The 12,336-nt window shown below is 51.3% G+C and overlaps 2 protein-coding genes across 2 annotated transcripts; one reads left to right on the top strand and one right to left on the bottom strand.

The window, feature by feature from the left end:
- Nucleotides 1–88: 88 nt before the first annotated feature.
- On the top strand, nucleotides 89–4,375 carry Trappc14 (trafficking protein particle complex subunit 14). The gene is made up of 11 exons (XM_076923364.1): nucleotides 89–499; nucleotides 753–848; nucleotides 942–1,071; nucleotides 1,185–1,271; nucleotides 1,430–1,550; nucleotides 1,661–1,808; nucleotides 2,112–2,194; nucleotides 2,281–2,444; nucleotides 3,061–3,215; nucleotides 3,355–3,548; nucleotides 3,666–4,375. The coding sequence occupies exons 1-11, from the start codon at nucleotides 89–91 to the stop codon at nucleotides 3,817–3,819; spliced, it is 1,743 nt and encodes a 580-aa protein (XP_076779479.1). The 3' UTR covers nucleotides 3,820–4,375.
- Nucleotides 4,376–4,627: 252 nt separating this feature from the next.
- Lamtor4 (late endosomal/lysosomal adaptor, MAPK and MTOR activator 4) lies at nucleotides 4,628–8,530 on the bottom strand. The gene is made up of 4 exons (XM_076923373.1): nucleotides 8,397–8,530; nucleotides 7,864–7,944; nucleotides 5,233–5,350; nucleotides 4,628–4,954 (listed from the first exon to the last, which is right to left on the bottom strand). Exons 1-4 carry the CDS (start codon nucleotides 8,397–8,399, stop codon nucleotides 4,857–4,859), a joined length of 300 nt encoding a protein of 99 aa, XP_076779488.1. The 5' UTR covers nucleotides 8,400–8,530; the 3' UTR covers nucleotides 4,628–4,856.
- Nucleotides 8,531–12,336: the final 3,806 nt, after the last annotated feature.

Raw genomic sequence — 12,336 nt, forward strand, 5'->3', positions numbered from 1 at the left:
TCCGGTGTCGGGACTCGCCGGCCGAGCTCCCGCCGGTCCCGTGGCTCCCTGCCGGCCCGGGCTCGGGTCGCGTCGCCCTCTCCACCCAATGGAGTCCCAGTGCGACTACTCGATGTACTTCCCGGCTGTGCCGCTGCCGCCGCGCGCCGAGCTGGCCGGGGACCCCGGCCGGTACCGGGCGCTGCCCCGGCGCAACCATCTGTACCTGGGGGAGACAGTCCGCTTCCTGCTGGTGCTGCGCTGCCGGGGCGGCGCGGGGCCTGGCGTTGGGGGCGGCGCGGGCTTGGCATCCCGAGGGGCCTGGACCGAGCTGGCGACCGCCCTGGCCGCCCTGGCCTCGGTCAGCGCCGGAGGAGCGCTGCCAGGGTGCGGCAGCGCGGGCGAACAGGATGCTGACCCCCCGGGGGGAGGGGACCCGGGGGGCGGGAGTTTGTTTCGAGGCTGCAGTCCCCTTCTCACCCACGGCCCAGGCCCTGCTACCTCAGGGGGAGCGACCACGGTGAGGATCTCTGGGTGACAAGGGCTGAGGGGAGGTTTGCTGGGAGCAAGAGAGGCAGTTTGGAGCATGGATTCCTTAGGGACCTGATGCAGGAGGCAGATGGCTGCATTGTCCTGCCTTGCAGAGGGACCTAAGACGGGAGGCAGATTGATATCCAGGGGTGGGCATAAACTTGCCCTGTCTTGCAGAGAGGTTAAAGGATCCTGCATCTTTGACACCTTCCTGACATCTTCACCCCTTTCATAACCCCTAGCTGCCTGTGGAAGAACCGATTGTGTCCACAGATGAGGTCATCTTCCCACTCACCGTTTCACTGGATAGACTGCCCCCAGGGACACCCAAGGCCAAGGTAGGATGACAAAGCTGGAGCTGTCTCCCTGTAATTCAGATGACATTTCAAGAGCACTCCTCCTGATCCTGGTCCGATGGCTCCTGTACCTAGATTGTAGTGACCGTGTGGAAGCGGGAGGTCGAGGCACCAGAAGTCAGAGATGAAGGCTACCTGCGCTTGCTACAGACTCGATCTCCTGGGGAGACCTTCCGTGGAGAACAGAGCGCCTTCAAAGCCCAAGGTGGGGGTGGGGGGAAGCTGGAGTTTGGAGAGGAGTAGACTAGAGAGGGCCACATTGGAAGGGGAGGTCTGTGATGTGGAGGTCTGACGGCTTGCCTCATCCTCTCTCTGCAGTGAGCACCCTACTGACGCTGCTGCCCCCTCCAGTTCTGAAATGCCGGCAGTTCACTGTGGCTGGAAAACACTTGACCGTGCTCAAGGGTGAGCAGATGTGCTGGCTCGAAGCCTGAAGAGCAGCAAGGGAGTGGGTTGGAGGGCAGTGATGGGTCCAGTATGTTAGGTAAAGGTGGAGTTGGGGTGGGAGGGCTCTCACTACTCTAAGCTGGGCTTGTTCCCCCTCCCTCTTACACCTCCTACAGTGCTGAATAGCTCTTCCCAGGAAGAGATCTCCATCTGGGATATCCGAATCCTCCCCAACTTCAATGCCAGTTATCTACCTGTCATGCCTGATGGCTCTGTGCTGCTGGTGGACAATGTCTGGTGAGGTTTCGGGGGGGGGGGTGCGGTGGGGGAGGAAGGCAGGGCTGTGGAGTGGTGGGGACAGAGATGGGATATAGCAAGCTCATGTCTTTTCCTTTCTACTGAACTAGTCACCAGTCTGGGGAAGTCTCCATGGGTTCCTTCTGTCGGCTTCCTGGTACCTCTGGCTACTTCCCCTGTCCACTCAGCGCCCTGGAGGAACACAACTTCCTGTTCCAGCTGAGAGGGGGTGAGCAGCCCCCTCCAGGGGCCAAGGAGGTGAGCTGGTGTGTTCACAGAAGTGATGAGGACTGTGGGAACTGGTCACTTGATTGAGTGCTTGCTTAGCGATCACAGAATCCTGGGTTCTACCCTCAGCATTGCATAAACCCAGCATAGTGCCATGGGCCTGGGATCCTAGCACTTGGGAGATAGCAGGAGGCTTGCAAGTTCAAGGTCATCCCCAGCTATGTAAGGAGTTGGAGAACAGTCTAGGCTGAGACCTGTCTCAAAGAGAACACAATGGAAGGGAAAGGCCATGAGCCTCTGAACATGAGAAGTCTCCCTTTGTCCCATCTGCAGGGTCTTGAAGTCCCCTTGATTGCCGTGGTTCAGTGGTCCACCCCGAAGCTGCCCTTCACCCAGAGCATCTACACCCACTACCGGTGAGTGTGTGGGAGACCCACCAGGCGCTCTCCTGCTCACCTCTGCCTAACACATACATCCAGCTTCCTCTCTTCACTGCTCCCAGCCTGCCCAGTGTCCGCCTAGACCGCCCCTGCTTTGTGATGACTGCTTCTTGTGAGTCCCCTGTTCGGACCTACGAGCGTTTCACTGTCACCTACACGCTGCTCAACAACCTCCAAGACTTCCTTGCTGTGAGGCTTGTGTGGACCCCGGAACACGCACAGGCTGGTGGGTCGCCTGCCAGGCTGAGACCTTACTTATCACCTGGGAGGGACAGGGAAAGGAAGAGGCAGTAGTGCCAGCCCCACTTCAGTGGGTGACTTGCAGTACCTGGATGACTCTCCTGTGTACCTAGCTAGTCATCCAGGGTCACAGGTCAAGGTAGGCAGTGGGCAGAGACACTGGTTCTATTCTTTCTGATATAAGCTCGCTCGCTCACGCGCGCTCTCTCTCTCTCTCTCTCTCTCTCTCTCTCTCTCTCTCTCTCACACACACACACACACTCACACACACAACTCTCACACGCACACACTCTCACACGCACACACACACTTACTGGCTCTGTGACCTTAGGTAGGTTACTTCACCTCTCTGAGCCTCTATCCACTGAGTAACATCTCATGGCTTGTCGTGCACATTAACGGAGTTAACTCACCATCTGGGTTAGAATAGACCACAACACACAGCATTAACCACTGTTGCCTGTAACCCTCAGCAAAAGATAACATTTACTCAGCTTACCCCACAGAGCACTTTGCAAATTAAACACCCCCTGTGCTGGTAAAAACTTGTGGGAGCTGAGGAAAGCTGTCCAGTGTTCATGGTTATGTGCTTCTGTCCCCAGGAAAGCAGCTGTGTGAGGAGGAGCGGCGGGCCATGCAGGCAGCCCTAGACTCCATCGTCTGCCACACACCCCTCAATAACCTTGGTTTCTCCCGGAAGGGCAGCGCACTCACCTTCAGTGTGGCCTTCCAGGCCCTGAGGACGGGGCTCTTTGAGGTGGGCCCAGTGTTGGGTAGAATAGTCAGGGCTCTTAACTTCTAGAAGGGACATGTCTTAGGTAGCACTAGAAGGCTGGGCACGGGGAAGTGGAAACCCAGTCCACCCTGGGTCTGAAGGTCTGCATCTTCCTACCCAGCTGAGCCAGCACATGAAACTGAAGCTCCAGTTCACTGCCAGTGTGTCCCACCCTCCACCTGAAGCCCGGCCCCTGTCCCGAAAGAGCAGCCCCAGCAGTCCTGCTGTCCGGGACCTGGTGGAGAGGCACCAGGCCAGCCTGGGCCGATCTCAGTCTTTCTCCCACCAACAGCCTTCCCGTAGCCACCTCATGAGGTAAGGGACCAGGACTGATAACAGTCTGACCAAGAAGGGAGTTGGGGTCAGGAGGCGGCCACTGAGTGGGATGCTATACCCTCACAGAGCTAACCCACAGCCTCTGTCTTCTCCCAGGTCCGGCAGTGTGATGGAACGCAGGGCCATCACACCCCCTGTGGCCTCCCCCGTCGGCCGTCCCCTCTACCTGCCCCCGGACAAGGCTGTGCTTTCTCTAGACAAGATTGCCAAGCGTGAGTGTAAAGTCCTGGTGGTGGAGCCCGTCAAGTAGCACCCACCAGTCTGCTAGCTCAGCTCCGGACATGCCAGAAACCCTAAGCCCCAGAGGGCTCCTTGTTCCTAGGCTGTGCCTCCCACTGTGCGCAGAGGCCTTGCAGGGCTGCCTGTCTGTGTCTGCTGGTGAGGGATGAGGGCAGAAGCTGTGAAATCCCAGTGTGGCTGCAGCTCAGCCAACAGTATTCCAGAAGTTCTTGGGGGAGGGGAGGGGAGGGCTGGCCCCACCCCAGCAGGGCAAGGGCTGCAGGAGCTCCCTGAGTTTACAGAGTATTCTCTCATTCGTGTTCAAGCCTCTCTGCCGCTGAAATTCCTTTGCACCCACCCGCAGGGCTGAGGTTAGAGGGTGGTAGTGGTAAAGGGACCCATGACAATGACTCTCCTGTCTCAGGGGTTGGGGACATAGCTAGGTGGCCTCTTTCTGCCCCTCATGTTTACGTTGGCAGCCTGAAGCACTTTAAGTTCTGTTTTCTGTTTTTGTCTGTTCCTGTAACTTATTCTCTCACTACATCTTCCAGCTGAAGTAAAACTATTAAAAGCTGTTTGGGAGAGAATATGAGTTTGTCTGTGTTGACCACAGGGTAGATGGCCTTCGGTGTGCAAACAGCTGCCTTCCTATGTATGTATGCTTCACTGGTTCCTAGTTCTACTTACAGATGTACACCTGTCTCTAGTTGTCAGTTTTATGATGCCTGGTGGTGATATTGGCCCACTGGCTGAGGCATAGCTGTCTCCCTAGAAGGTTGATGATAGGCACAAGGTGTAACCTCACCCAGAACCAGACAGACCATTCTGTGCACACATCCTGAGCTCTGGAAGGGTTGGACTTGTGTTTATTACGAACAAGGGAAGAAAGGGGAGCCCACTAGTCCGTTTCCCTTGACCCTTAGTGTAGACATGGCTTTGTGCCTTGGGTGGGGGTCAGGAAGGAGGTGGTGAGCACAAGCCCGGCTCCAGCAAGAACAGTAGAAGACGGTGTCCCCCTGCCACAGGCCCCAGAAGCAGTCCTCTTCTCCAGCCAGTGCCTTTTATACCTCAGACATCAATAGGCTCCCGACCTCGGTTCTGCCTCTTCACCACAAACACCCTCTGTCCTGACACAGTCACCAGCAGCGTGTGTTCACCAAAGACCACTGGAAAGGGAAGGGAACAAGAGTTAGTGGGCACAGTGGCCACTGTGGAGGGTCACAACAAAATTGGCTGGGATGGGACAAAGCAACCCCTTCTCATCCTTACTGCTATGTTCTCATCCTAGAGGGACCTAGTATGAAGGCAGGGACTCCAGGAGGAATTGGAAGTCAGTGGAATGGAGCCAAGAATTCCTTCCCTGAGCAGAGAGGTCTCTAGAACCCCCCCCCCCCACCACACACACACACACACTCCACCACCACCACCAAAGGCAGGAACTCACCAGACAGGCGCTTGAAAGGGATGTTTGTGCCATGGTGCAGCCGGAAGCCACAGGCTGTGCTGACCAGCTCTGAGATGGCGCTGGCTGCCTGCTCATCATTCTCAAGGTCCCCAGATGACTGCATGTGGATGAAGGAGGGTAAAAGCAAAAGAAAGAGACCAGAGTTAGGAACAAATTCAAGTCACAGGACCTCTGCCTCCTACACTTGTTATGGTCTCCCATTTACACTTGCCTGTAGTCCCAGATAACCCAGCTCCAGAAAACTCTCCTAAAACCCTTCATGGTGGTGCTGCCTTCTCTGTGCCATCTTGTTTCTTACTCTGAAATACCAGGCTTCCTTTGCAACTCTACTGATAGCCATAATGGAAATCAAAACCTAGGGTGTGATCACCAAGTGAACTATCACGCCCCTCCAGCCCCTCAATAAGGATTCTAGGCAGGGGCTCTACTACTGAGCCACGCCCCCAGCCCCTCACTGGGGTATTCTATGCAGGGGCTCTACCACTGAGCCACGCCCCCAGCCCCTCACTGGGGGATTCTAGGCAGGGGCTCTACCACTGAGCCACGCCCCCAGCCCCTCACTGGGGGATTCTAGGCAGGGGCTCTACCACTGAGCCACGCCCCTAGCCTCTCAGTGGGAGACACCTGGGCAAGTGTTCTACTACTGAGCCATGCCCACAGCCCCTCAGAGGATTTTAAGCTCTACCACTGAGCTAACTGCTCAGTCTTTGAAGATTCCACCTGCTCCCCAGTCTTCCCACTTGTCCTGTCTATAGGCTATGAAGCAGAAACACCCACTTTGTCTTTGAAGCTTTCCCTCTGGCTACTCCTTGGGTAAATGAGAAGACAGTAGTGCAGACTTCCTCTGGACAGTAGACTGGACTGTTTCAACTTCCTCTTCCCACCGCTTCTAAATGGGCCCTTTACTAGGTTTAGTTCTTTTGCTCTCAGTGTCTCCATCTGTATATTGGGCCTATATTATATCTGCCCTTGTGAGAGTCTCATGAGAAAACAATGAGAACATTATATCAGGGTCTACATAATAAACATACTATAACTGCCATTAGTCATCTCACTCAGCGTCTACGGTCAGGCCATCCCCTTAACTACTTCCTTGGTCAGCTTCCTTTCTTGGTGTCCTGTTTGTTCAGGTGCCATGGTGTGTTTCTGGTTTTCCCTGTTCAGGGTCCTACCGGATGAGTACTTCAGAAAGGTGAAGTGCACGCAGAAGTACTTAACCCAATTATTGCCAACATATACTAATACCTCTAAGATGTGATCTCTGGGCTGTAGAGACGGCTCAGTGGACAAGAGTGCTTGCTGTACAAACAAGAGGACCTGAGTTCAAGTCCCCAGCCAGGCATGGCCACACTCATACCCAGAATCCCAGCACTGTGGGTGTACAGGCAGGTTGATTGCTGAGGCTTGCTCAGGGCTGCCAGTCTAGCTCCAGGTTCAGTGAAAGACCCTGCCTCAAGGGATAAGGCAGAGAGCGGTGAGAGAGGGTCTCTAATGTCCTGCACTGGCCTCAGCACATGCATGGGCAACACATCTGTGCAGACACTGAAAACATAGACAAAATGTCTCTGCCCTTGCTCCTCATCACCACCCGTCCAGTCTCCTACTTAGATGGCTCTCCTGGGACAGTCATGCTGCACCAATTCTGTGAGTCACGGTTATGTTTTAAAAATCTTTTTAAGTAACCCTCAAGATTTGCCCCAAGATGTTGAAGCTCTAGCTGCAGGAAGTTCAGTATCAGAGTCTTATAACACAGCATCCTTCCTCTTCTCACCGTTTCAACACAAAACCACAGCCAGCTTAGGCATTGTCACACCCAGACAACTATGTCCAGCTCCCAGCCCCGAGAGTTCTTTTCCTTGTTCACAACCTTTTGCCCTTGCAGCTCAGCTCAATTCCTGCCTCTAGAGAAGAATTGTTCCCACCCTCCAAAATTCTAGGGGCAGGCGAAACAGATCAGAGCACTGAAGTGCTAGCCTCAATGCCTGATGACCTGACTTCAATCCTCAGGACCCACGTGGCAGAAGAACTCACTCCCGAAGATTGTCCCCGGACTTTCACCCACTGTGGAACCCATGTGTGCCCCCCACCTCCCCGCACACACACATGAGTTTTAAAGATATACCAAATAAAAACATACTGCAAGTGATCAGTTAGCAACACAACTGTAACTAATTGTATGATTTGGTAAAGTTTTTTTGTTTGTTTTTTGAGGCTGGGTTACATGCAGTCCAGGCTGTGATTGTACTTTGATAGGTAGCCAGAGATGAGCCTGAATGAATGTATAGTCCATCTGTTTCCACCTTTCAAGTGCTGGGACTACAGATTATGTGCCTTGGTGTTTGGTTTTATGCAGTATTGGGGATGAACGGAATTGTTTCGTGCGTGCTAGGCAACTCACTCTCCTGACTGAGCTACATCCCTAACCTCTGGTAGGTAGTAAGCTTTTACACCATATACCCCAACACTACATAAAGCTCAGTATATGGCAAGCAGAAATAGACAACTAGGAGATATTTGAAGGGATTTCCGGGCTCTGTGTCCCCAAAGGACCTCCTCCCATCCCCACACCCCCAGCCCCACCACCACACGCCTTGCCTTCCCACAACGCACCGCCAACACTGCACCTTCGCTCAGCACCAGGTAGCCAAGCTGGTCTGGGATTCGCTCCAGCCCTTGGGTCAGTGCGGAAGTCTAGTGGGTAAAGAGGCAAGGGGTGAGAAGCATGACAGCCTTGCAAACCCATCTTCCTTCTGGATATGAGCCTTCCAGACCCTCATAATGGTTTCTAACACTGAGTCTCCATCCACGGTCACTACTGGACCCCTGAGCTCTTCCACTTGTCACGTAGGTGACCCAGGAGGCCTTCCTAGCACCACAACCCCTCCTCATAGCCCTTCTCACTCCAGTCCCCTTATGCCCCGCCCCTTGTGCCATCTAGACTACTCCCCAGCCGCAGAACACCCGGTAGCGGAGCCTTCCTTTTTCAGCCCTCCCTATCGCCTCCCTCCCATCTGTGTTCCCTTTCGGTCCCAGGGTGGACTGGAGGTGTCGGTGGAGTGCAAGCCAAAGGGGGGCAACCGAAGCTCGGGGAACAAGGACGCGGAACCCCAGGCGTGCAAGCCCGCGCATGCGTCCTCACTCACCATCGCCGCGGTAGGTGCCGGAAAAGCTGTCTACCGGGTAGGTAGCTTCCGGCTCCGGGCTCGGGTCAGGTGGTTTCACCGGCTGACTCTAGCCCGGCCCTTCGCTTGCGGATTGGATGGCGGGTACGTCATTATACTTTATCAACCACTGCGGAGCGCCGCTTTCCGAACACATTCGTGGATTGGTTGCATTTCCCCGCCCCTCAGGAGTTGCCAGCCAGAGTGGCCGAAGAGTCCGAGGGTTATCGGGCGCGGGTACCCGCATACGAATGTGCGCTGGTGGGTTCCACGGAGAAAGTAGAGCAGTCCGGTCACGTAAGGGGAGTTCCCTGTTAGGTGTCACGGTTCAACCTGAAAAGAGAAACTACTGTACTAAAGTGAAAAACGATAGTTTACACGTGAAAAGCTGTTCACATGTTAACTTTCTGCCTTGAATATACGTATAAGAGTGAATAGACCCAAATATGACTATGAATGGGTAAATTAAATTTGGTGTATACACACAGTAGTATATGAACAATACAAGGGGAAAATGTCCAGATACCAGGTGTATGTGGCTTGAGAATCTCAAAAACAAGAGAAAGCAGGCCAGAGAGATGGTTTCAGAGGCTACTCAGCCTTTAGAGGCTCAGACTCAACCAAAAGGACTGGCTGTGAAAGGCCAGACACGTAAGGCTTTTATTTTATTTTATTTTATTTTATTTTATTTTATTTTATTATGTGGTTTCATCTATGTAAGACGCTTAGCTGTGACTGATGCCAAATGCTGCCAATCCTGGTATAAATGCTGGGAAGCCAAGGAGGAGGGTTGTAAGTTCAGGTCAGATTGGGCTGAATATCGACTTCAGTGTCAGTCTGAGGGCCGAGCTACCTATCAGGACCCTGGTTAAAACACTTACGCTTCCGGCAAGTCCAGAAAAACTGAAAGCAATTAGTGGTTAGTAGTGGGGCAAGAGAAAATAGGAAGGGCTAATGAGGGTATTGGGGGCGGGGCATGTGATTTAAGCTTCTTGAAATTCGTATTGAAGTCTGCATATCTTTGTGGATGTAGGAAAGTTACTAAGTTGTACACCTTGAATTAGAAAATGTTAACATCATGTGAATTATATCCCTCCCCTCCCCACTTACTTTCAGTGCCGAGAAGCAAAGTCGGTGTAAGGTTATGCACACTGGGTGAGGCTCTACATCTGAGCTACACCCCGGCACTAATCATAGCCCACCAGAGAAAATCCTCTACCCCAAATCATCTTGTTTTAGGAGAAGCAGCTAATTAGAGAAAATGTATGTCTTTAAAAACTGAGGCTAGGTTGTAGCTATGGCTCTGAGTTTGAACACTTGTCTAACATGCACAGGCCCCGGATTCAATCATCGCGACAAAAAGTAGGGCAGGCAAAGTGGCTCAGCAGGCAAAGGTGCTTGCCGCCAAGCCTGATGACCGGAGTTTCGCCGGGTCCCACATTGTGAAAGGAAACAATCAACTCTCACAAATAGTCAGTCCTCTGATCTACACATGGGAGCTATGGTACACATGGGCACACACACACATACATGTACATAATAAATTAATAAAAATAGAAATAAAAAGTCACGCAGTGGTGGTGCATGCCTTGAATCTCAATGACTTGGGAGGCAGAGGCAGGCAGATCTCTGAGTTTGAGGCCAGCCTGGTCTACAGAGTGAGTTCCAGGACAGCCAGGACTACACAGAGAAACCCTGTCTTGAAAAACCAAAACAATAAAAATAAAAAAATATAAAAGAAGTGTGATTATAATATACAATTTAAATTTAAGTGGGTGTGGTAATGCATACCCATAATCCCAAGCCTGGGAGTGAGGTGGGAGGAACTTCAGCTAGAGACTAATTTAAGCTAAATAGGGGGAGATAGTTTTGAAAAAAAATTTAAATTGGTGTAGGTTGTGAAGAGAAAGCAAGGCCTTAGATACTCATGACGCTTAGGAAAAACATGGTTTTGTCTGTTTGTTTGTTTTATTTTGCTTCTGAGGCAGAACTTCACCTAACTTAGGCTGGCCTTGAGCTCCTGGCACTCTGGTTTCCACCTCCCAAGTACAGAGGTTACAGCTGTGCCCTCACTGCTGGCTGGGAGCAGCACTTTTTGTGTGTTTTTTTTTTTTTAATTACTTGAGCATTTTCAAGTCTACACACTCATCTAAAACTCTCATTCACAAGCCCATCATAGCATCCCCTTAGCTCTTCTGTAACAGCTCCACGTTGCTGATGGGGGAAGTGCCGAGATCCAGCCTCGCTTCCAGGAAGGAGTACAGCTGGCCAGAGTTAGTTCCCACTCTCAATTGTTTGCTGGATGCCAAGGCCGGTGCTTTTTCCTTTGCTCTATAGACCAATTATGCAGTTCTCTAAAACTACGTTTACGCTTTTGGGTTGCAATTGACTAAACCATTCAAGAACCATTGGTATTCAGTGATCAAGAAGGAAACGAGGGTCTAGAGAGATTGCTTGCTGGTTGACATACCTTGCTTGCATTCCAGAGGACCTGAGTCGGTTCCCAGGAACTGTTCAGGCAACTCACAAGCTCCAGCTCTAGGAGATCTGATGTCCTCTCTCTTCTGGCATCTCTGGACACAATTAACGGTTGTTGTTGTTGATGGGACTACATTTAGCATCACCAAGGAGACAGGCCAGAGGTTTCTTTGTGATGATATTCTTGGAGAGGTTTATCTGAAGAGGGAAGACCTACTCTCAATGTGTGCAGCGCCATCTAGTGGACGGGATCTCAGCCTGGATTAAAAAGTAGACTGCTCTCTGCTTCTACTGTGGATGCCATGTGACCAGCGGCCTTGCACCCCCATAGTCAGTCCTTCCCACTCCCAAGATAGGCTGTAATCCCCAAAGTCATAATCTGAAATAAACCCTTCTTCAAGCTCTATATTTTGTCACAACCGGAAAATTAACTAACACACACACTACATCACATTAACAAAGTTCTGCAAAGGAAATAAATAAATAAATAAATAAATAGATAAAGATGGATAATATAAAGAATGAGAGGAAGAGCTGGAGAGATGGCTCAGCGGTTAAGAGCACTGGCTGCTCTTCCAGAGGTCCTGAGTTCTATTCCCAGCAACCACGTGGTGGCTCACAACCATCTGTAATGGAATCTGATGCCCTCTTCTGGTGTGTCTGAAGACAGTGAAAGTGTACTCGTATTATAAAATAAACAAATCTTTTAAAAATAAAGAATGAGAGGAAATAACTGAAACCATATATCTGGCATGGAGTTAATACCTAAAATATATGTCACTCAGAAAACAGTTTGAAGAACCATGTAATTCAATTAACAGGTGGGAAAGAAGTCAATTTTTTTTCTGAAGTGGATATACAAATATCAACAGCTGTTTTGTACAATTCAGAGGATGGTCTACAATAGCCAAAATTTTGGTTTTGAATGAATGACTTTATTAAGTATGAGAGAGACAGACAGACACATACACACACATATACACACACTTGGAGGAGAGAGAGAGAGAGAGAGAGAGAGAGAGAGAGAGAGAGAGAGAGAGAACATCAAATTGGATACTCAAGTATACAGCAAAAAAATACCTGAGGAAGCCCTTTTAAGACAAGCAGAGTCCTGGGCAGAGCAGAGAGTTTCCTCAAGAGAGGCTTCTAAATAAAAGAACAAAACTCATCAAATTGGAAGCTTACAGACATCCACCAAAAACCAGCCTGGGGAGGCTGAGGCAGTTAACTGGAGTCCGGATTGTTTTCACCCTGTGACTGAGCTTCCAGCTTCTTTATAACATTGCAGGCACTTTTATACCATGCATGAACCCTGGAGATCTCTGTTGGAAATGGTTTGCCTGTCAGCTGTTCTCAAGGGCAATTTGCTTTCTGGCTTGATTGCTTGGTTGGTTGATCTTGAGACAGGATCTCACAAATGTAGACTAGGCTGGCCTAGAACCCA

The sequence above is a fragment of the Arvicanthis niloticus genome, chromosome 24 (genome assembly GCF_011762505.2).
Source record: "Arvicanthis niloticus isolate mArvNil1 chromosome 24, mArvNil1.pat.X, whole genome shotgun sequence".
NCBI classification, from domain to species: Eukaryota; Metazoa; Chordata; class Mammalia; order Rodentia; family Muridae; genus Arvicanthis; species Arvicanthis niloticus.

Bases quoted from the DNA above. Each gene is read 5' to 3' on its own strand.
- Trappc14 (XM_076923364.1), top strand. From the start codon at position 89: ATGGAGTCCCAGTGCGACTACTCGATGTACTTCCCGGCTGTGCCGCTG. The intron at 849-941 runs GTAGGATGACAA...TCCTGTACCTAG, and splicing joins CAGGGACACCCAAGGCCAAG to ATTGTAGTGACCGTGTGGAA. The intron at 2,445-3,060 runs GTGGGTCGCCTG...TTCTGTCCCCAG, and splicing joins CCCGGAACACGCACAGGCTG to GAAAGCAGCTGTGTGAGGAG.
- Lamtor4 (XM_076923373.1), bottom strand. The intron at 5,351-7,863 runs GTGCGTTGTGGG...ATCCACATGCAG, and splicing joins GCGAAGGTGCAGTGTTGGCG to TCATCTGGGGACCTTGAGAA. The intron at 4,955-5,232 runs GTGAGTTCCTGC...TTCCCTTTCCAG, and splicing joins CCCTTTCAAGCGCCTGTCTG to TGGTCTTTGGTGAACACACG.